The sequence below is a fragment of the Poeciliopsis prolifica genome, unplaced genomic scaffold (assembly GCF_027474105.1).
Source record: "Poeciliopsis prolifica strain line A6 unplaced genomic scaffold, Auburn_PproV2 SCAFFOLD001, whole genome shotgun sequence".
Taxonomy (NCBI): Eukaryota; Metazoa; Chordata; class Actinopteri; order Cyprinodontiformes; family Poeciliidae; genus Poeciliopsis; species Poeciliopsis prolifica.
Window position 1 is genome coordinate 3,163,138 of NW_026562376.1, and position 21,769 is coordinate 3,184,906.

Genomic DNA, 21,769 nt, shown 5'->3' on the forward strand with positions numbered 1-21,769 from the left:
TAGCGAGCTAGTTAGCTGTCAAGACTGAAGCTAGCTAGCTTTTTACATCCATTCATATAAGTACAAATTTATCACCATTGCCTCACTTCACTGTGATGATTGATTTACTTGTTTAGTACAACTTAAAATACATTCATAATTGTCTTAAAAATGCCTTAGAAAGACCTAAATGTGACTTGGTGAAACCTGCAGAAACTCTGTAAATAATTTAGTCTGACTTTAGTTCGATCTTTAACTGCGTTTATTAGTGAAACCGCACATTGCTGATTCTACCATGACTCGTTATGCTTTACATTTCACATTACAATTGCAACAGGCCTATTTATTACACTCAAAATAAAACAAAAACTAACTTAGAAATAACTTCTAAATTAGTTACTTGTAAGTTACAAGTCAGTAATTTTAACTTACAGCATCTTGAAAATGTCTTTTTATAAGTAGGAAAACAATTTCCAGTGGAACTAGAATTTTTTTTCAAGATTTATTCACTTTAACCAAGCTCCTATAGCTTGCTGTAAAGTTAATCGTATTTCTTATTTTAGGTGTACAAAAACATTTGCACCAGAATCTAGATGAAAATATCCCGTTAGACTTTGTGTTTTTGCAGTGCAGACGCCTCATCCTTCACTCTGGCTGTAAAACGGAATCGTTGTGTTTCTCTGCTTCATAAACACCCTGTTGGTGTGGATCTGGAGGGCTTAGTTGTGTTTTCCAAACTGTAGGCGAACAGATGTTTGAAGGTGTTTCAGGAGGATGACAGGTGCTTCCATTTTAAACATTATCTCAGGGAGCAGTAAGCTTGTGTTTGTGTTGACGGTTTATTTGCACACACTGATTAATCTTATTCCCCTCAGGCCCGTTTCACACTTTCAATTAAAAATCTAAACACAAATATTCTCCACATTCATAGCTTGCATGCCTCTTAAAGGCTGAAACGAAACCTTATTTGGCTGTTAGTTAATCTAACCACTGATACAGAGATGCAGAATGATGGAAGATCTGATGCAGTTTGCTGAAAGGAAAAGATTTCTGCATGTTTGTGTTTCAGTTTCGCGCGTTCTAAATATTTGCGTGCTTCTTGTTTTGCTAAAATGTGACGCATTCACACTCTTTTTGGTGTTTTTGTTTTTTCACCAGAGGCCCTGTTGTGTTGAGAAACATACAAGCGCAGCTAAAATCTAATAAAACTGCGGCGAAAGTGTGAGACAATGATGTAAAACGAGTGGACGGACGTGCACGTGCGCGTTTGTGAGCAGCTATTTGGCTTCAACCCGGCCGAGCGCTCCAGCTTCCCACTGTTATGTAATCTGAGAGGGAAAATCCAAGCTGCTGCTCACACACACACACAAACGCAAACACACACTTTCCCATCACACACTCTGTCTCCTTCCAAGACTCACATGCACTATGCACTACACAAATATGCTCAATTTGTGCACAAACTGGTCACCGCCATATGCTGATCCTGTCTGCCAATAAAATGTCTGCCTGGCTGTGTTTGTGGTCCGATGTGTGTGCGGATAGTTTTCACAGGGTGTGATGAGGTGAAGCGGAGGAATGTGGCTTCAGGTCCGGTTCTATTTACACCTGTAAACAGGTTGTTTACCTTATTAAAATCAGAATAATTTCATCATAATTTTTGCTGATTTATTTCCACATCAACTGTGAAATAAAGCCAAATATTTTCAATAGCAAAAAAGCAAAAAATATCAGTGTGACTGCAGAGTTTCTCTTCTGCATTTAAGTTGATTTAAGCATGGAAACGGTTCAGAAATAATGACACAAAGCAAAAAATAATGTTTTGACTATTATTATTCTTTGATTTTGACAGTCTAATCTAATCACTCAGTTTCTGTTTCAGGTGGATATTTACTTAAAAATTCAAAAATTTCAATGAAATTTTGTTATGGAAAGCTAAAAATACTGTAAATAAATAATTAGTAAATAAATAAATCATACATGTTCCACAGACCTCATCTGGACACTGATAAAATGCACCACATCGATTGAAACTCGACTGATTTCCAGTTTTAGTTGGTTTATAACTCAAATTTAAACTCAAAATTCTTTCTGCCTCTTTTTGAAAACCATTTCATGTCTGCTTTTAAAGAGTTGGTCATTTTTTTACACACTAAGGCGTCTAAGTTGATCTACAGTCACACACAAACCTTTTAACCGCAAACATTTTATCTCAAAAATAACTTTAAATATAACTTATGTTAAATCTATTTTATACAGTTATCACTTCTACCTTAAATTGCTTCCCGTTAAGCATTTTAAATATAATCATCATTTATACAAATAATGCCTGAAAAAGTGGGGCTTAGCATTCAACCCTGTGGAAGTAATGCAAAATTATTTTTCTGTAAAAGTAATTTTACATAATTTATTGTTACATTTTTCTTTCTTTCTTTAAATTTATTTAAATTTTGATATTAGATTTATGTCTGAAACAATGCTATGTTTTAATTTCTAATATGACTTACTATGTTGAGTAATTTGCGTCTGTCTGAATTTAAAATGTTTTTTTCGAATGGGTTCCCAGTATTCAGCCAGGTGGAACACCACAGGTTAGGTTCTGCGGTTTGATACTGTTTTTTCAAGACAAAAACAAAATTTAAACATCTTTATTTTGTTCTGTTGATTTACTTTTTTTTTATTTTATAAAAAAATGCATTTCCCCCCCACCCCCGTCTTAAATCATAAGCCCTACAAGTAACTGTATGAAAGGAGCATTTCTCTGCCTCCCATTTTGTTTGGACTGAGTTTAAACATCCAGATGGTTGAATTTCGAAGGGAACAAATAAAGAAAATAACAATCATCTTGCAGAGAAAGAGAGAGATAGAAATAGAGACGGGAGATGAGAGAAAGGAGGGAAAGTGTGTGTGGGTGTTGGATACTCGCGGGACCTCAGCACTGCAGCATTCTTTCTCCTCTTTGTGTGTGTGTGTGTGTGTGTGTGTGTGTGTGTGTGTGTGTGTGTGTGTGTGTGTGTGTGTGTGTGTGTGTGTGAGGGTGAGTAAAGGTGGAGGCACTCCTGGGACCCCTCCAGCGCTGCAGCAGGTTGTGTGTGTGAGTGAGTGTATTCTCCAGCCCCCACAGTACCAATGGGTCAAGCTCACAACCTCCTGCATCAGAACCCCCCCCCCCCCCACACACACACACACACTCCAATCGCCCCCTGGTTGCTATGGTAACACACCTTGAGCAAGCCCCCCAGGGGGCACGCTCTCCTCCTCCTCCTCCTCCTCTTCCACTGCTCTCTTCTTTGCTGCACTCCTTCTTCCTCACAGCGCCTCTTGCTGCTCTCCACGGCCGTCCTGTCCGTCTTCTTCTTTCCTTCCTTCCTTCATCCCTCTTTTGGACGCTTCTTCTTCTCCTTGTTAAAACACTCTGACTTCCAAATCGTCTGTAAAGCAGATCAACAGCTTCAACACCTAACAGTTTTTTTTTTCATCTTTCCCAATTTTTTGCAATACAAAGTGATTATCTCGACACTGCGAGTCATTCATGTGCAGACACTGCCCCCTATAGGCAGGTGGAAGAAAGAGCTTCCGTCATAGATCTGCAAAACTTAGATGTGTTAATCGCATAGCGAGAGAATAATGTGGAAATCTTTAGAAAACTTTCAAAAGCTTATTTTAATGCTCTATGCAGTCGTGAGCACACATTCACTAATCCACTAAAAGCTGAGCTAACGTTTCATTTAGCGCTTCTGCTAACTTTTGAAACTTTTAGCCTGTTTAGCTTCCTCTAAGTTTACTTTTCAGGGTAAATTCTAAAGCGTTAATTTACTTTTTGCTGTTTTGATCAACATTTGTGTTAAAGTTTTGGTTATTGACTTAAGATTTCTTCAAACTAGACGCTTATATTCATGCTCTTATTTTGAAACTGTCTACGCAGCAGGTCCGTTCCCTCTCCTCATGTTCTCCCTCTTTATCCCAATAACTTTATTTCAAACAGGAAACAAATTAAAAAGTAGAGAACAAGATATAAACAACTTAAAGCAGTCTCAGTAAAAGCATTAATTTATGTTTGGATCAGTTTATTGTTGCTTTCTGGCCATAAATATTATACTGTGGTGGTTATTTTTGCTTTATTATACCACAAAATATTTCATTGATATTTTCATTTTCTGCTAAAAGCATCTTATTTCAGATTCATCTAACCAGGATGAGAAAACACTGGTGAGTGCATCAGCATCTATCCCGTATTAAAAATGAACATAGTTAGCTAAAACCACAGAAAGCCCTCAGGCTGTTGTTGAACTGTGTGTGTGGTGGGAAAACCTGATTAAAATGTGAAACTAATTTCAGCAAATCTAAGTAAAAGCATCTATATTTCTAGGTTTCCCTTAGTTTTATTGGGAAAAGAGTTTATTTCTCTTTTTTGCAATCCTTTACTGTTGTATACAGTAACCTGATTTCCTATTGTTACAGTAAAAGAAAAAAACACATATGAACCAGAGTTAAATGACTCCTGAATCACTAAACTTTTGTCAAAATGTCTGTCAAACAGATTAAATATAAAGTTGAAGGGGTTTTTTGTAAACTAGAACTTTTTCAGAAACTTTATTTTCAGCCATTTTCAGCTCGTCTTGCATTCTGGATGTAAAAATAATGATGTTTATACCTGCACTGCAAACACACAAAGTCTTACCAACTGTTTTTTGATCCATCTTTTAGTCCAACTACCTTCTTGCACTTGAAATAGGACAAAACTAACTTAAGTGGAATTTTTCAACACAATATAAGAGTTTTTTTGAGTCAATAATTCCTCAGTATGGATTTAAATAAATACTAGTTCCATTGGCAGATTGTTTTACTTATAGCGAGACATCATTCCTGTGCTAAAAGTGAAATAATCTGTTAGAGGAACTATAACTTTTTCATCAATTTTAAGAAACTGTTGACTGAAACCAAGCATCCATATCATTCTGAAAGTTACTTTTAAGTTTGTTTTGTCTTATTTCAAGGGTATTAAGATATTTGCACTAAAAACTAGACCAGAAAAACTTGGTAGGATTTTGAGTTTTTGCAGTGTAGAATCAAAAAGAAACCAAAAGATGAAGAAACAGCTTTAACAAAAAACCATTGACGTCTTTACATCAAACATTCAGCTGTTAGAAAATACGAATATGGATATATGAACTCTATTTTAAAACTACATTACACATTCCCAACCAGGCTGAGTATTTAAAAAAAAAATAAAACAGGAATTTTCCAGAGCGGTTGAATAAATCTGAATTACTTGGGTTCGTATTTTCACTTGAAGTGCAGATGCCTGTTTTACGGCACAAAGGACCGAACAGAGACACGCTCTGATATGGATTTTAGGGATGGAGGGGGCTGACAGGCGGAGAGACGGGCAGTAATGGAGGGCAGACGCCCAGGGGACCCCCGGCAGCTTGTTTAGAGCGACGCCGGGAAGGTGGGTGTTTGCATGCATGTCGAGGTGTTTAAGAGGGGAAGCACCTTAGGGATCCGTCGCCAGCACAAACCAAGGAGCTCATTTGTGTTGAGCTGCGTGTTGCAGGGGTCTGAGATGAGGCCAGCGTAAATGGGATGATGCCACCTGGTCCTGCTCCTCTGGTCAATTAGCAGAGAGAAAAAGGTGGTTAATGAGAGAGAATGAGATCGAGCAACAGCATGAGCAACGACGGAGTGTTTGTGTGAAATATGTCACTGTGGTGGGCTTGTAATTGTGAGGATGACTATAGTATGGACTGCGTTTTCCTTCAACATCCATGACATCTATGTTTTGCTTTAAATTTTCTAATGTTTTTTTGCCTCCAGTGGAATCTGTGAAGTTATTCTGCTGATGCACACGCAGCGATTACCTGAGTCAGAGTTGCTTCATTGACTCAATGTGAAAAACCTCATCATACAATATGTCTAGATATGATGAGGGATGGAGATAAAATTCAGTTTTTAGGACTTTTTCCACCAATATTAAATTAATTATTGACTGAAAACATAAATGTTGCTGGAACTTTACATGTAAGCTCGTTTTTTGTTATTTCAGGCGCACTCAGTAGAAACCAGATGATGGACAGCGTTAAGACCCGCCTCCTGCCTCTGATTGGCAGAGGAGCTATTTCTTTCCCTTACTGATTATTTGTCTCATCTATACTGCCATGACAGTCAGTTTTAACAAATATGTCAGAAAATATATTTTTGTAAAAGTTACATTCTGCAGCTTCAAGGGGATTGAATGAGTTATTTTTCCTGAATGAAACCAGCATCTTGGGGTTTGTAAATAAAAGCGACAAAGGATTATTGTCATGGTTAGTTTGAGTTAAAATCCAGAAAAAGTTAGATTTGAGTTGGTTGGTAGAGAACTGTAAGTCCTAACCTTCACCCTGCCTCTTTGGCTGTGTCCTCCCCTATGTTCTCCGTCCCAGGGAAAGTCTCACAGCGATGTGTGTGTGTGTGTGTGTGTGTGTGTGTGTGTGTGTGTTCATGTGCTACTGGATCAAATGCTCTCTGTGAGACAAAGCGTAGCGGCAGGACGCTCTGCGACTCTGTCATCTCACTATGGGTCGCACACGGACCGGGCTGCGCGGGGGGACGGCACACAGAGACAGCCGTCCCCACACACACACTGATCAAAACAATGTATTTGTCAGAAAAGAGAAGTCTTTCATGGGACACACACACACAGAGGCGTTGGAGGCCTCTCTCCATGCCCTTGTTCCGGACAGCCCAATTATCTCTCTGCACCTCACTGTTTTCTCCTCTGTTCTCTCTGAGGCTTTCACGTTCATTCTCGTTTGGATCCTTTTCTCCTTTTTTCCGATTGCAGCCACTTTTGCTCTCACACTAATTGATTGACCATAAATGATCTCCGAAAGTTTCTGTTGTTGGTTTGATGTCGTAATGAACCATGTTTCTGTGCACGGGAATTTATAAAGAAATGAAACAAAGTACTGCTAAAAAGATAACAGTCATATAAAACTCAATTCATTTTACTTTATGTCCGCAAGAGAAGACAGTTTCCTCGAGGTATTTCACTGGAAGTGATGTTTCCATACTTTACCAAAGAGCTGGGATTGTATTCCTGTTGGTACAAAACTGAATAGTTACAACAACTTTGTCCTGAAAAGGTTAAAAAATTAAACCAACCTTTAAGCTACTCAAAAAGTACAGTAAAAATATTAAAAACATATTATTATTTAGTTTGACGTTTTGCTTCGTACAGAAGAATCCTCGGCTCATGTCAGTCTGATGCACCACCAACACGGACAACAGCACCCCATCCTGCAAGGATAGACGACTACTGACCAGATATTGATCGATTTAGTTTGAACTAGGTAAATCCAACCACATAATTTCCTCGTTAGTCTTCAGCACATTGAGAATCCGTGTAAGCTAAAGTATCAGTTAAAGGAAAATATAACGGCCTCCTCTGGTTTTTTTTAAACATTTTTATTTCCAAAGTTTGAAATAGTTTTTGTAGCTGCGGCTTAAAAACCTGCTGGTAGCGTGAGCGGAGCCGAGCAGCTCAGATGTTTCTTTGAAAGATCTCAGAAAAACTGAGCGTAGAAGTAGGTCGTTGTGTTGATGTGAAGGTGGCTGATGTTTGACCGCTCCTCTGATCCTGGCAGCGTGGGAGAGTGGGAGGCAGCTTCTGTGGCAGTTTACCCCCACCGAGGGCGCGGCTTAAAGATGCCTTACACACAACCCGGTAGCCAACACACACACACCAACATCAATGACGCATAGGCAATTCTTCATCTTCTGTACTGTAAAAACTCCAAATATTACCATGCATTCTTTTAGTTTCTAGAAAACACTTTAAATAATACAAAACTAACTCAAAAAAAGCTTTTCTGTTAGACAAAAGATCAATAATTCCTTAATATTGATTAATAATTATAAGTTTCTCTGGCTGACCAAAAAAAAGCCTGTAATTAAAAAAAATCCTTCAGACTAGCCGGCAGCAATTAGGAAACACCTGCTGAGCTCATTATAGGAGCTTCTTGTCAGTGAAACGCTGGTAGAAATGTTGTGAAAGGGTTAATGTTGTGACGACTTCCTGAAGCAGAACTTCAGAAAGAGCAGTTTTTAAAGGGACAGAGACCCAATTTCAAGGCGTTAAAATCTGAAGTCAAATTTCTTTTAAGTCATATTTGAGATTTATAGCATTTTCATAACAACTGACATTAACATAGTTACTTGATTGTGCTATAAAATTGCAATATATGCTTGGAAAACACATAAGTACTGATGAAGTTCTACCTCTGTCAGATTATCACCTGTCACTTATAACAAGACATTATTCATCAGTATTTTTAACTCCTTTACTTTGCTGAAAAGTTTTTTGTAAGTTAGTTTTGTCTCAGTTCAAGTGTGCTAAACTATTTCCCCTTGAAACTCGACCAGAAATGCTTGTTAAAATTTGGTGTTTTTTGCAGTGTGCCTGTTTTCTGAACCAAACTTAAACTTTTTGTTTGTAAAACAATAAAATCGGAACCAATTGAAAAGCTGCAGCTGCACACCCTTCCTCCCGTCTCTCCCTCCGCCTCCCCCTCTCTCTCTCTGCATGCGTCGCTCCATGTGACTCTCTCTCCTGCTGCTTCAATCTCCTGGTAAATGATAATGAACCTCTATCTGTCTCAGTGTGTCTCGGACACGCTGGCGCCCCTCACAACCTCGCAGCCTTTGAGGTTTCTGTGTGTGTGTGTGTGTGTGTGTGTGTGTGTGTGTGTGTGTGTGTGTGTGTGTGTGTGTGTGTGTGTGTGTGTGTGTGTGTGTGTGTGTGTGTGTGTGTGTGGAGACGGGGCTTGTTTGGGGATCGGGACCACAACACACACACAGCTATTGAGATGGGATTAGGGCACCCTTGTGATGGCCTTTGAGGCAAGAAGAGATAAAAATCTCGGTGAGCGTGTGTGTATTAGTCAGTATGGGTGTCATGGATGCATGATTGAAGACGTTATTAACCCTGCGATCCCCTGCAGCGGAGATTTTGCAGTGTGTGTGCGTGTGTGTGGTAGCACTTACAGGACATGAGATAAGTGTTAAAAAGAGGGTGTGTGTATATATGTGTGTGTGTGTGTGTGCACCACTCTATGGGGGTCACAGATTGGCCTGCAGACGACACCATCTGATGTCTCCCGGCAGTTCGGTCCTGTGGTGTGTGTGTGTGTGTGTTGCCTCGTGCTGTGTGTGTGGGCGACTGGGGTATCGGACCTGTTTGGTACGCTGGTGATAAGGACAACAGGCAGGGGACTCGATCACCGAGGGGCGCCTGTGTGTGTTTGTGTTTACGACGCCCACCTTCATCTGGCCTTTCACCGTGGGGGCAGTGATGTCACTCACACCGTCTTAAAATAGACAGAAATAAAAATCACGACTGTGAATATAACTCTGCACGCTGTCACTTATTTATCATATAAAAGGTTGTTTTTATTCTTTTTGCTCAATGTTTGATGGGTTAATATGTTAATCTGTGTCTTTAATTGTGGGAATTTTTTAGGCTCGTATGTAGCGATCAATACATCCTTCTTTTTTAAGGTGTTTCTTCAGGTGTTGGTTGCTTTTTGATATTTCACTGCAAAAACACAAAATCTTACCAAGTATTTCTGGTCTAGTACACCTTAATAAAGTTGAAATAAGAAAAATATAGCTCATAAGTTCTTTTCAGCAGGTTATAGGAGCTTGTTTTAGCTCTTTAATATTGACAGAAATATATCTTGTTTCACTTAAAACATGGAAAAAATGTATTGTTATAAGTTAAATAATCTACGTGGTACCTTAACCTCAAACCTGGCATACATTTTCTGTTTCTCATCTTAAAAAGCAATGTGTAGTAGATAAGAAACAAAGCTTGTCTTAATGTATCCCATCTCTAAACTTACTTGCCCTCCTTTATCTTATACCTTTTTAAGGTTACTCTACCCTTATTAGTCTCGTTGAGCCAATCTAAGCTTCCTTTACTGCCTTAAGTTAGCCTATTTTACTTTAGCTTGCCGTATCTTTGCTTAGCTTAGCTCGACTCAATCTATCCAACTTGCTTTAGCCTACCTTAGTTTACCTTATCCTGCCTTGCATGAGCTTATCTCACCATATCTTTATGTAACATAGGGCATTTGTTGATTTACTTTGTTTAGACTATAACTAACCTATTAGCTTACTTATAAGCTGTTAGCTTAGCTTACCATCCCTGATTATCTTGGCTTTGTTCAGCCCCTATAAACTTAACATAGCCTACCTTAGCTTAGCTTAATTAGCTTAGTTTTGCACAGCTTACATAATTTTAGCTAAATTGAGTTTAGCTTAAGTTAGGATATGCAGATTTACTTTAGCCTTATTACTTTACCTGACAGTGGCTTAGCTTCGTTTTGTCGCTATTTATTTTATTTTCCTATTAAAACAACCTTATTTTGAATAAGTTTAGCTTAGCCTACATTAGCTTTTTTGATATTAGCTTATGTTAGCGTGTTGAGCTGCACTTCTTCTGTTCAGGCTAGTTTAGAGGATTTGTGAAATTAATAGAAAATGTATTTCAAAACGATTTTCAGATTTAACCATAAACATGTCTAAAAATACACTGTAAATTAAAAATAAAGTCAGTTGCATTATAAGTTAACCGCTAGACGGTACAGCAAACCTGATCTTTGTGGCAGTGGAGTTTCAGTTAGATTTTCTTTTAGAGTTTTTGAATAAAAACAATGTAAATATAAACCTTTTGTACCTCATGTTTTGTATTTGCATTCATATTTAAAGGAGAACGTGTAGAAAGGTTCTTTAGCAAAATAATTCAGCAATTATATATAAACAACATTTACTAAAACAGCCTAACTTTGTTTCGGTATAGAGTGAAGTGATTTTTTTTTATTCTTCATGTTTTGGGTTTTGATGCACATTTTGTGTGCATCAAAATGTGCACACAAAATGTGTGCACACAACATTTTGTGTGCACATCGGGTTAGAACGACCCCTCAGTGTCGGGTTAATATCCCGAATTGATGTCACATGTTCCGGTTTCCGTGTTTCGGCTGATCTAACCTACGCATGCGTGTTTGTCTCCTATTTGCAGAGGAGGGCATCAATCACGAGTGCAAGCTGTGTAACCAGATGTTCGACTCACCTGCCAAGCTGCTGTGCCACCTGATAGAGCACAGCTTCGAAGGCATGGGAGGTACCTTCAAGTGTCCCGTCTGTTTTACAGGTGAGGCGCATACTACCATGTTCAAGGACGGACCGAACACACAATACAATCAGAAATATTTAATTTAACTGTGGAAAACATCCCCTGTTTGAACCAGGTCAGAATTTTATATAAGAAGCTGAAATGTGTGGCATGTAGATGTGTTTGCGTTCTTTGAGATAAATACTGAGATCTGATTGGTCACCCTGCCTGGCCACGCCCACCAGAGCTGCCAATCGGTTTGTTCATGTCATATCCTACATAGATTAGCATTTTGTTCCAATTGCATTTGATTAGATGACAAAAATGTTGCTTTTGTTGTTTTGCAAATATTTTTTGTTTTCTAGTTTATTGTTTAAAAGTCAAACATTACATGTTAATTAACATTTACAATTAAATGCATGAGACTTTAGCCAAGTGGCTAATTTCTATCTCTCTTCCCTTTGGTAGGTTGATGTGTTTAATGTTTAATAGTAATTTAAAAAGCAACTTCAGACTATTGCACAAAAAACTCTGAAGGAGAAAAGTGGGTATTTAGAATTTGTAGGCTAGAATAGTTCAATAATTTTGGCCTAATGTTGATAGCAGTGCTAAAAATAGAATTAAGCTACACTAAGCTAAAACAGGCTAATCGTATCACTAGAAAAAATTTGCTTGTTTTGTTTAGGTAAATAAATAATTTAGTTATTCATATTTTGGCTCACTGTCTGTTGTAACCTAAAGCTGCAGTGCATTTAGATGAAATTGCTGTTTTAGTGCGCTATCCTTCTACAGTTTGTGTTACTTTGAGGATAATTTCAAGGTTCTGTGAGTTTGTGTTAAATTCAAATCGGGTCAAAACCGTCAAAGTTTGAGGCTGTAAATTAAGTCTGACTAGAAGTGTAAAAACAAATCATTTTTAGAAACTTTTTGGCTTCAACACAATTTATTTTGTCTGTGATGTTAAAGCTGTAAACTATGGGTTATTACTGCAGGAGGGTTTACTATGTGTGAGCTAACAACCTGAATGTTTTTAATCCACAGGAGAGAGTAAATAAATGACCAAATTAGGTGTTCACATTCAGCACTTTTCCTCCCTGCGTTAACCCCCTCCCCCCGCCTCCTGGTTGTTGAGCTTGTCTTGTGTTGTAGCTCCCCACACCCCCAGCCCAAGCAGTCCCCCTCCCCAGGCGCAGCAACACTTTAAACTTTAACTCTATTCCTTGGTGGCTCATGAATTAGTAAAATGGGCTCGGCTCCTGTGGGGAGGCTTAATAATTCATCAGTCTCAGAGTGAAAACCAAAAGTTTACTGAAACAAAAGAGGGATGGGGGGAGAAGTGGAGGGTATAAAACAACACTGGAGCTAGAATTAAAAAAACAAAAACCAAAGAACCGGATGATTAATTGATAAATATCACGTTTCCCTAACGGTGGTTCTTCCTGCTTTCTCTTTATTCAGATGAGAAAATTCTTCTTCCTCATCTGTTACCCTCTCTGTTAATAATAATTCAAATTTCAAGTTTTACCATCACAGATATAACCCCTTTATGGCAAGCCGCTTTAACATAACATCTGTTTCCTCTAACTAAAATAGTTTTGACTGTCCTGAAGACTAATTTAAGATATCTACATTTACATCCTGACTGGTAAGAATAACAATTCAAGGTATTTTCGATTGCATTTTGAAATTTCTTTCAAGCACTGCAGAAACACAAAATCTTAAGAGTATTTTTGGTCTAGTTCCTAGTGCAAATATTTTAGCATATAAAACAAACTTACAAGTAACTTTTCAGCTTGTTTTAAGTCTATAATTCCTTAATATGAATAAAAAGGTAGCAGTGAAACAAGACATTTTGCTTCTAATATGGAAAAACTGGCAGATTATCTCATAGTACATATGCGCAAATAAAAGTAAAAAGTACAGAAGAGTGAAAAAACTTCCAAAAGTATGTTTTTCCAAAATGTAGCTGAGTAAATGTAACCAGTAACGATCCAGTTAACTAATATGTCTAAAAAAATTACAGATATCTGGAATGTAAGTGTGGTGAAGCCGATGTTTGTAAAAACTGCTTGCCGTACTCTGTTGCGTTAACTTCCATCACATCAGCGCTGCAACGCTTTGCTCTGTTTCTCCTCCTTTCAGTGTTTGTGCAGGCCAACAAGCTGCAGCAGCACATTTTCGCCGTTCATGGTCAGGAGGACAAGATCTACGACTGCTCCCAGTGTCCGCAGAAGTTCTTCTTCCAGACAGAGCTACAGGTAGGATCTGTGACCCGGCCTCCTCCGTCTGCAGGTCGGTGAGGGCATTTTGGGCTGCAGCTGCTTTTCCATGAAACTCTATAAATTGGAATGATGGAAACACCACAATTTTGAAAGCATTAAAAAGTGGAGGGTTATTTGTTTGTTTTTGTGTTTCTGCAGACAAATGCTAAATATTTTAATGTCATATGTTGATTTAATTTGAATGTCTTGTATAAAATTAAAGTTTTTCAAAGGTTGACCAAGCAGGACAAATTAAAAGTTTTTGATCCAGCAACTTTTAAAACCAGGTTTAGTAGCAATCAGTGGTTTCAACCCACTTTTCTCTCCAGAATTGTTTCCCTTCACTTGCTGCCTTTGAATTATGAAAAATACATTTGTTTAATGGAAATTCTCACGTTTTTGATAAAAAGGTTTTCAGCAGTCTCAAAATAGATGTATTTCACAAAACTGCAATGGAAACAGTTTTCCTGCATCATGTGAACAGCAAGCGGATGTTTCTGCTAGTGAAAGCGATAAAGACGATGACAGGAAGTGCTGGGAGGATGATGGCTTGTTTTTCCAGAGCATCATTGTTGTGCTGAAAGTTGCATTAAAGGTTCATTAAAATTGTCAACTTTGCATTATTCTGTAAATACTTAAACTTTTAATGCAAAGTTGCACTGAAAGTCCATTTAATTTGTCAGCTTTGCATTTTTGGCAAATAATAACACTTCAGTGCAAAGTTCCATTGAAACTTTGCATTAAAAGTGTTATTTAGCAAATGACAAACTATCATGAAAACTCCTTCATACTTGACAGTCAGATTTTATCATTTCATAACAGTTTACATCCATGGCTGCCATGTTTGTTAATGACTTATCGCATGAACAAGCTCACTCACATGTGATTTTCATTTAATTTCTGCACACTGTGTTTTTTTTCTGGTTGTTTTTTGTTGTATTTTTTTGTTTTGTTTTGTTTGTTTTTTTACATTAGCAGAATTTAGACAAAGATTTGCTCCCATTTGTAATGAAAACCCAGGTAGTGTGACCAAGGACACTCCATGGCTGAGGAATCTGATCCACCTAAATCTCCACGCCACCTCTGTAATCACTCCGCCTTTTCTTCCCGTTTTTCTATCCCTCTCTCTCTGTCTCTCCTCATGAGGTCCTGGTAGGGTTCTGGCAGGCTTTGGATCGTTATGATTTAGACTCACAAGTGGATATAAGTCACACTAGAGTAGGTCCTTAGCCAGCTGCAGTCAGCTCAGCACTGATGTAAACCTTCCTCTCTTCTCCTACGGCTGCAGATCCTTTGGTCTTCAGGAACCTGAGAGGTGAAGGTCAGAGAGTCGCTTCATTCTGCAGGTTTACTGCAGTTTCCTAAACTTTCCTCATTATAATATTGAAGCACTTATCAAGAAGATTCTGCTCTGATTTATAAACTACCAGCGGTGTTTTAAAGTTTGTTCTCTCAGTGGAAGGACTCTGGATGTTGTGATTTTCTCCATCTTCCTGCTTTTAGTCAGAACTCCAGCAGCAGCGTTCTGAATCTGATTGATTAGAGAAATTCATGCATGACTTTCTCTAATGCTGAGACATTAGTCCTCCAATCCTGGAAATGTTCTTCAGGTCATAGGACTTGAAAACATTTTCAGTGCAACTTTTAGTACATGTTTGCATAAAGTTTGCTTTAAAAGTGTCATTATTTAGCAATCATTGAAAAGTTGACAGTTTGCTGACAATCACGTGACTCGTGTGAGGTGGAAAGAGTGTTTTGTGAAATACTTCTATTTTGATTCAGCAGAAAAACGTTTTATCAAAATGTGTTCCCAATAAACAAATACATTTTTTTGTAATGTGATGGGAATTATAAAACTACACAAAGGTTAAAATAACTTCTCAAATTTTATTAAAAAAAAAAAAAAAGAGGAAATACAAGCAAAGCAAACAATTACAAAACAGGAAAACTACAACCACCAGAAGTGATTAAATTTAACTCTGGACTATAAAACGCTGCATCCAAAAAGATTCAAATCCCATTTTTTTCAGCTCTGCAACCAATACCAGGTTTTTTAGAACAGCACAGATCTGATTTTGTTTGTAATTTAGGTTCCCAAACTGCTCTGGGTGAAGAAAGTGGAAAAAAAGAGAATAATTATTGAAAGGTAATAATGTATAACAGCTGTAGTGATGATGTGGTGCTGAGACGGCCAGCCAGGCCTCCCGTCCCCCTGAAGAGAAAGCCACTCAGTCAGGCACGTAAAGTGGAGGTGATGTAGTGCCAGAGGTGGTGGGCATATGGCCGGCCAGGCCATTTAGCAGCAGGGCGACCGCTGGACCCTGTCGGTTAATGTCCACACACACACACTCCTGATAACCTCCATCACGGCTCTCTCCTGCGTCTGACCCGGCCCCGAGGAAAACCAGGAATTATTTTTGTTAAACTGACAAGAGAACCTCAGAACTTCCTGAAGATCATCTTTAAATGGGAAGAAACGCGTCCAAAAGTTTGAACAGATCATAATCCGGTTACAGATGGTATCATTTTTATTAAACTTCACCTTTAGCCGTCTGTATCTGTCTCCAGGTACGGTAATCAATGTCTCTTTTAGTGAATAATCATCATAGCTGCAGAAAAAGGGTCAGAAATGCAAAAAACAAAGTGCTGACTACCCACATCTGTCACTGCTAATCCACTCTTTTGCTAATTCAATAACTTTAGCGCTCTTAGCTTCCCTGAAATGTATTTTTCAGCGCAAATTCTAAAACACTAATTTATTTGACTGTTTTGTCATCTTTTAGATGATGAAGTCTGTGTTGAAGTTAACCATTATTAAATCTTCAACTAAGTTTGAAAAGATCATAATCCAGCTACAAATGGTATCATTTTTGTTATTATTATTGGTTGTGCAGGAGCCTCACTGTTGCTTTTCAAAGATGAACAGTGGTATAATTGTGCAGCTGTTAGCAGCCATTTTCACATTCTTTCAGCTCCATGGAGGCGCAGAGGGCAGCGAACATTGTTAAGAACATCAATAGAAAACTTTTTTTTGGTTTTTAATGCGTTGTTTTCAGCCTCCTGTGCTTCAGTCTGATTGCAGCAATTTTCCGTCATCCATCTTGTTACTCTCCAGTCTTGGTCCAAACGTGTCTGTGTGCGCGTGTGCGTGTGTGTGTGTGTGAAAACTTTCAGCTGGAGCCTGACCTGCCGCGCTCCACCGCCCCATGGGAGGGCGCTCTAAGTGGGCTAGACAGAGAGGTGGACCGGGGGAGATGGAGAGCCTTGGCTGTGGAGGTTAATGCGGGTGTTACTGAGTGTGTGTGCACATCTGCCAGAGAGTGGAATGGGCTAATTTGTGTGTGTGTGCCTTAATGAGGTAGGGATGGATGGAAGGCGGCGGTGGCGGCTTGGCCGGCCAGGAAAGGCTCTGGCCTCTTTCAGGCCCGTATGATGTCCGGCTCAGAAACGCGGCGGCGCCACCCGGGGGTGTTAGCAGGCGGGACGCATCCCTTCCTCCCTCCTGGTTTCGCTCCTTCAGCCCCATTTACACACACACTCCTCTCCATCACGGCTCCTGCCACAGTTTTCACTTCCTCCCTCTTCCTGTCTGACTCCCCCCCGCCGTCCCAGAAGATCCAGCCCCTATGCATATTTTAGCCCCTCTCCTCTCTTCCTCTCTTCTGTGCCTCTCCCCAGCGTCCCATAAATAGTGCAGACGTAAGCTGGTAAATAAGAGATGTTTTTGCTCTGTGTGTGTGTGTGTGTGTGTGTGTGTGTGTGTGTGTGTGTGTGTGTGTGTGTGTGTGTGTGTGTGTGTGTGTGTGTGTGTGTGTGTGTGTGTGTGTGTGTGTGTGTGTGTGTGTAAATAAGAGATGCTGCGGCCCTGATCACTGACGTCCTCCTGGATCACTCTCTTTCTCTCTCTCCAGCTTCACAGTTGACTCAGTTTTAGTTTTGCTCTCTTCTCTTTGTTTATTTCTGCTGCAAATATCAAAACTCCAACAACAGTTTTCACATCAGGAGCAAACAGCAAGCTGGTAACTATTGTTGCTTCTGGTTTAACATAATTAGTTAAACCAGAGAGAGAAATATTCCAGACTTCTCAAAGCATCTTAAACTGGAGCCTCACTCACTCAGTGACTTTCACAAACACACCTTCATGCATCGATCCAATACGCAGATATTGGCCACGCCCCCCACTTCAATGTTTACACACACCTGAAAGTACCTGTAAACAAATGTGCCATCATCCAACCGTGCATCATTGAAAAGCAGAAGTGGAGCCTTATGCGCAGACAACAAAAAAGCAGCAATTGGTTTCTGGATGGGAAGTCAACAACAAAACACTTGTCTTTTCCAGCAGCCATTGTACAGCAGTAAAACCAGCTGACCAAACGTGCTGGAGCTCCACTTGGGTTGCTAGGCCACGGGCGGAACTCTGCTGGGGTTGCTAGGTAACCGGTTACATCCGGAAGGCTTTTGAAGCGGCTCATTTTTCAGACATCAAAAAATATTATCTTATTGTCCAAAGCCAGCTTCGTGGGTTTTCTTTAAGCGCTTTGGATGTTTTAGAAGCATTTGAGATCCAAATGGAAGTACAAAAATTTTACATTTTATGTTTAATTTAACTGAAGGTTGGATTTTTTTAAAATTATCCAGCAGGAAATCCAAGTGCTGCTCTAAAAACATATTGCTTTAGTGCTTTTCACACCTCTGTACCAGGAGGTTTCTAGCAATGTACAATTTATGTTCAAACTTTAACAAAAAAAACAAAAAAAATCATCTTAATCAAGAAACAGTGATGAACCCTAATGGGTTTAATGGGTTTGATTAAATTCTGTGTTGACAAGACGTTCAATATTCATACATGCATTATTCACATTCTCTGGCAGTTTCATTTCCTTTCCAAGCCTCCAGGAGGCGCTATACAGCAGCTTCTCCCCCGTAACTGATCTCTGCACCTGTTGTTTTTGGATGAGCTGAAAGAAATACTTCCAACCAGCTGCAATTTTTACATTTGTTGCTTTATTTCAAGCCATATAAAAGAAAAAAATGCACATCATATGCTTTAGTAGTTAAAAAGTGTGTAAATATATACACAAATACATACAGAAATATACATACAGTAAGAACAAGACATTGTCTGAGTCATCAAATTCATGCATTATGTAATAATACTGTCATAAGAACACATTTAGCTCGAAAAGAAGTGGGAAGAAGACAAACTTCTCTCCTGATTTATTCATTTATCTATAATTGCATACTTTGAAATGTAGCAATTTGTGCTGTTTTCTTAATACCACTGATGTCATTCCTACAGTCCAAATTAATATTTTAATTATATACTATAAACAGAAAGAGGATTTTCCTCTCCTCTTTCAGTTATTTGTCATTGATGCTGAGAAAACTGGAAGGAAAATCCTAAAAATTTTGATTCTAGTAGCTTTTTGTTGCTTCGTCTCCAGATGTTTTTACGAAACGAGCTTCGTTTAAATAATCACGTCTCTGTCTGACTCTGAGCTTCTCCCTCTAACTGAATTATGGAAATGTGTGTGTGTCTGAACTGGGAAATAAGGGTTAGGTGTGTGTGCGGAGTCGCAGTGTGTACCCTGTGATCCGTGCATCCCTCGGCTCTGTGTGTGTGTGAATTTGATCCGCAGATCCCTGTGGCGTTCCAGGGGAGCGTGCTCAGCTGCCCCACTGCTCTCTGGGAAACGCTGTGTTATTAGAGCAGGGACCTGGGACTCACACACACACACACACACACACGCATATTTTTACCTCTCTGAATCCCCAGATCTTTTTTTTTTATGTTTTCCATCAGGGAGAAGAAACAGAAAGATGTTCCAAACAAAAGATCTGCTCTGCTACAATTCTGCTGAAAACATTCATTGTTGTTAAACTACGAAGAATCAATCAAAGAAATCAATAACTGGGTTTGATTATTAGTGTGTGAAGAAACACTATCCAGACTCTGTTTGCAAATAAATCACTTCATTTGATGTAAACGTTGAAAAGAAATAGATAATTTCCAACACAAACGACATTTAGTTATTGTATATTAAATGAAATTAGTTTTTAAAAACTCTTTGCGTAGCATTTCTTATCATTCTGATGATCGCATGAAATGTTTAAATCAGTTTTTTAAATAGTTTTTTATCATCTTCATTAATTTGAACTAAATATTAAAAAATGTGAGTAATTTTTTAAAGTTTCTTATGTTTCTAGTTTTAAGAATTTCCATTACCTACAAATTAAATATATGCGTGTTAGTCCTTTTAATTTAAGTTTATATTCATTTTTTTATCTTTACTTTATTTCTTTATCCAGTTAGTTTGTAAATCAGTTTATTTTCCTTTTTGTTTGTATGTTTTTGTTTATTTATGCTATTTTAGATTGATATAATTGATATAAATCATTTTGAAAAATATTTATTTATCCAATCATGTAATTTAAGAAAAATATTTACCTTTTTATTTTACTTTAATAATTATTAGTATTGGTGTTTTTCAATTTGGAAATGAGTTACTTTTAATGGTTTGTTTCCTATATTACTGTCATCTTAGTTCGGCAAAATCATCATGATGTATTAATGGGAAACACTGAAGTGTGATAAACATATTTTCTCATCCTTTCTTTCTAACTAGAGTTGGTTGTTTCGGTTTCTCTACTTTTCTTGAAGCTCCAGTCTCTTCCAGTGAACAGTCACCTGGAAGTCAAACTAAAGGAAATGTGTAAAACAAAGATTCGGCCTACAGAACCGTCTTCCTCCTGCTCCAGTGAGCCTCAGTTCACGTCTTTTTGCCAGGTTCCTGTGGATCGTGAAGAATAAATAAACATGTCCGCCTCACAGGGAATTGGTTTTGTGCCGTTATGACAGCGACATGGAAAGGCGGCACGCTCCGCTGCTTCTCTGGAACACATCTAACCTCTGGAACGCTGAACTTTAAAATGCTTCATTGTTTTATCCCACGTCTCCTCAGATGTTGCCTGGAATATTTTCCCCTCAGATTTGTTTTTGCGCAGGTATTCCTGCTGGAAGTGAGGTCACTTCCTGGTTCAAAGCGCGGACGTCTGCCTGGCCGCCGATGGTTTTGTTTGCTCGTTTCCGTCACGCTGAGAGTGAGGGTATTTTTGGTAGTGTTTACCGTTCCGGGCCCGGCTGGTTGGGCCAGGAGCCGCAGGAGAGGGAAGTCCCCGAGGGGGACAGAACGGGAGGGGGCGGCCCAAACAGGATGCGGTCAGAAAGGTCACGGGGTCGTCACCTGCCCGATTTCATGTGCTGGGAATGTCAGAAATGTGCGCTTTATGAATTAGAGATTAGGGATTTAAACCATCGGTTAATGAATTAATCTAAAGGTTAATTAATCTATTTTTAAAATGTTGACTATAAACTTATAATTTAAACTTTTTTCTTTAAATTCCGACTTTAATTTTCAGAATTTTGACATTTTAGTCATAATTCTGACTTTAGTCAACATTTTGACCACATTCTCAGGATAAAACATTCCTCCCAATTCTGATGTTTGTCTCAGATCTCTGACTTTTCATTTCATAACATTAAAAAAGTCCTAATTCTGAGATTAAAGTCAGAATTTCAGTGGCTCTAATCCTGTTTCGTAAAATACTGACTGATTAAACAGAAAGTTGTTTGTTTTTTCTTTTTTTAACATTTTTAAAATTAAAAGATGAACAAAATGAAACCTGTGAAAGACTTAATCCCCCATGAACAGCCATCTTTGTTTCTCTTACAACTGGCTCCGCTTAAGGATGACCAGTGGTGCCCTCAGCTGGATGGAGGCCAAACTACAAACACTAAGAGAAGATGTAAGCGGACATTACTAGTTAACAAATTTAAACTAATGTTAATCTAATAAACTATTAATTGATACGACTACGTATTAGTGCCACGCTAAGTAAGTAGAAAATAATAATTACAGAAATAGTCAGTATTATGACTTTATTCTCATAATATAACTTTATTCTTGGACTCTGACTTTATTCTTGTAATACTTGGAATTTATTCTGGTAATATTATACCTTTGTCCTTGTAATTTTGTTTATTTTTTCTTAGCGAATAGCTCTAGCGCTTCATCACAAATTGACAATTAATCACAAGTTGATCAATATTTTGTGTGCCGATAAGGAGCTGATGGGAAGCAAAGGCAGACAGAGTCGGACGGAGGAGCCGGGTTTATTTTTGATCTGCTCCTGAGGCGGCTTCCTGTCCTGGCCGGGCGAGGCTGATGGGGCGCCAGGGAGCGGCGGAAGAGGACGAAGACGGCCCATCTGCCGGCTCCAGACGCGGCTGCAAACGCTTAAAAGTGGTGCTGGAAGAGCTTCAACTTGGAGCTAAAAATAAAACGAAACTCTTGGAAAACCACAGGGG

General features: G+C 38.7%; 1 protein-coding gene across 2 annotated transcripts in view; it reads left to right on the forward strand.

The window, feature by feature from the left end:
• Positions 1-21,769, forward strand: part of znf423 (zinc finger protein 423) — a 162,745-nt gene that overhangs the window by 134,604 nt on the left and 6,372 nt on the right. For both annotated transcript variants that reach the window (XM_055036623.1, XM_055036709.1), the window contains 2 exons: positions 11,045-11,176; positions 13,280-13,395. In XM_055036623.1, the coding sequence (XP_054892598.1) occupies positions 11,045-11,176; positions 13,280-13,395 (248 nt within the window). The remainder of the gene's footprint in view (positions 1-11,044; positions 11,177-13,279; positions 13,396-21,769) is intronic.